At 47.1% G+C, this 2,124-nt stretch overlaps 1 protein-coding gene across 1 annotated transcript; it reads right to left on the reverse strand.

The window, feature by feature from the left end:
• Positions 1-345: 345 nt before the first annotated feature.
• Positions 346-1,687, reverse strand: LOC311615550 (heat shock transcription factor, X-linked member 3-like; the record flags this gene model as incomplete). Its single annotated transcript, XM_084870895.1, has 2 exons — positions 346-915; positions 1,196-1,687. 2 exons carry the CDS (start codon positions 1,685-1,687, stop codon positions 346-348), a joined length of 1,062 nt encoding a protein of 353 aa, XP_084727021.1.
• Positions 1,688-2,124: the final 437 nt, after the last annotated feature.

Raw genomic sequence — 2,124 nt, forward strand, 5'->3', positions numbered from 1 at the left:
GCATGACTAATGTAAGGTGATTCCCCCAAGGTCAGGAGCCAGGCAGTTCTGTCTCCTGTTCAGTAGGCAAGGCTCAGGGTACCAGGTCTTCCTGGGCTTGCCTCAGGATGCCCAAGCCAGATCCTTGGCTGAGTGGGTGAACTTGAAAGAGGACAACCGGGATGCACGTCTTTCTGGGGTCAGGATTTCTTGCCTCCTCAGGCTCATCTAATGAGGTATGTGGCTCAGAAACAGAAGAATATGGACTCACAATTCTTATTGGATTGTTTATTTTGTGGAATTAACAAACTGGAATTTTGCTTTTACTAAAGCTGAAATGGATTCATGGCTACAAAGCCTGTGATACTATGGGCCGGCATTGTTTTTGAGTGAACACTTGTTATCCAAGGAGCCCTCGTGGTCCTCCTCGGACTGGTGAGAGTCCTGAGATGGAGCCACGTCTACAAGGCCAGATATAAGAGAAGAATAGTATATGTTGTATAAAGACATCACTGAACCTTGTGACGGTTCATTTGGGGGGTTTGGGGACAGATCCCCTGTGCCATCGGTTCCGGCAGTAGCCGTGGGCACAAACATGAAATTACCAGAAGTGTCCTCCCCACTTGAACCACTGGCTGCAATAGGACACTGGACCTCCCTGGTACTGCTCAGGGGCTGAGGAGCGGAGAACTCGAATGCCTGGGTGGCACTGGATCCCCATTCATTCTTATCTGTCTCCTGAGCCTTTTGTTCGGCTTCTTTTTTGCTGTCCTCCTGGTGTAGTCTTGGAGAGCGTCTTGTGGGGGCCATCTTCTTCTTTCTCTTTGCAGGGCTGGCACTGGTCCCTGGACAAACTCGGGCCACTTGATTGCCTTTTGCGTTAATGTTTTGGAGGAGCCAAGGCTTGTCTCTCTGGAAATTGCTGTTTTGGTAGACCTGAAACAAAATTAATTAATTTAGTCATTTGTGGAGAAAAGATATCTATTTGACATTAACTGGCCTCTCAGAGTCTTTACTCATCCCTGCAGGTTATCTCTAAGGGGGTTATAGTTTCAAATAAAAATCTATAGTTTCTCATTTTTTGATAAATACTGTATCATGTGAAAAAGGTTTAGGCCCTGAAATGAAGCCTTTTCAGTATATCATTCTTCTGGGTCCACTAGGAAGATGTTTGAGTAACAGGGAACATGGAAAATGGGAGGACTTTGTACTTTACCATTATCTTATTCCTTGGAGAGCAAACTGAAGAATCATCAGGGTGTATTTTGCTAAAACCATGGAGGTTCATCAAGCGGATGAAACTCTTCAGGCTGTTCAATTCAAAGATTTGCTCCTCGCCCCTTCGGCAGAGAATCTCCCTCTGGAAAACGTTTTCCTTTATGATCACGGTGTGTCCGTCTTCATTCCAGCACACAGACTGGAAGGCATCATCCTCCACTATCCTCCAAAGCTTTCTTGGGAAGGACAGTCCATAAAGAATGTTGTTTCCTTCCACGTTGTCGGCGCTTTGGTTTGGGGCCTGCGGTTGAGGGTTGTCTTGTGGGCTTGGATCTTGGCCCTCTTCTTGGCTACTGTGCCTCTCCAAAGCCTCTCTGGGACCCACATGGGGGCCTGGGGATGTATCATATTGGACCAGTATTGGTGGCTGCCCATCCTCTGATGGGGCCAGCCTGGCTTCCTGCATCTCATAGGTACTCTGACTAGTCATGTTGATGCTCACCAACAAGCATTTGGTACCCTAGATCCTATCTCTTCAAAAGTGGGGTCAGAAATGCCTGTGGTCACAGCAGCGATGCCCTATATATACTGTCCTCAAAATTCTATAGTCTCAGTCGTGGGGCAACCAGTTGCTTAAGTCATGTGATGTCACAAAGGTGACTTGTGGCTGCTCTGCAGAGTGGGCCCTGGCCAAGTATGGGGGAGCGGACATCTTTAGAGCCCCCATCTTCTCTCTTTTCAAATAGTACAAAATATAGTGGTCAGGTTAATAGAAAATGTGCTCATTTGATTCCAGAAAAATTGTTTAGTGTTGCTGTTGCTAGTTCACTGGATGCGTTGAGAGGTCACAATCCTATCTCTACCCCCATCTCTACAGAGAGAAGGGGGGGATGGTTGGTGGACTCTTTGTTGTTCAAGGTCCAGGCC

The sequence above is a fragment of the Pipistrellus hanaki genome (genome assembly GCF_964339955.1).
Source record: "Pipistrellus hanaki genome assembly, chromosome: X".
In the NCBI taxonomy this organism is placed as follows: Eukaryota; Metazoa; Chordata; class Mammalia; order Chiroptera; family Vespertilionidae; genus Pipistrellus; species Pipistrellus hanaki.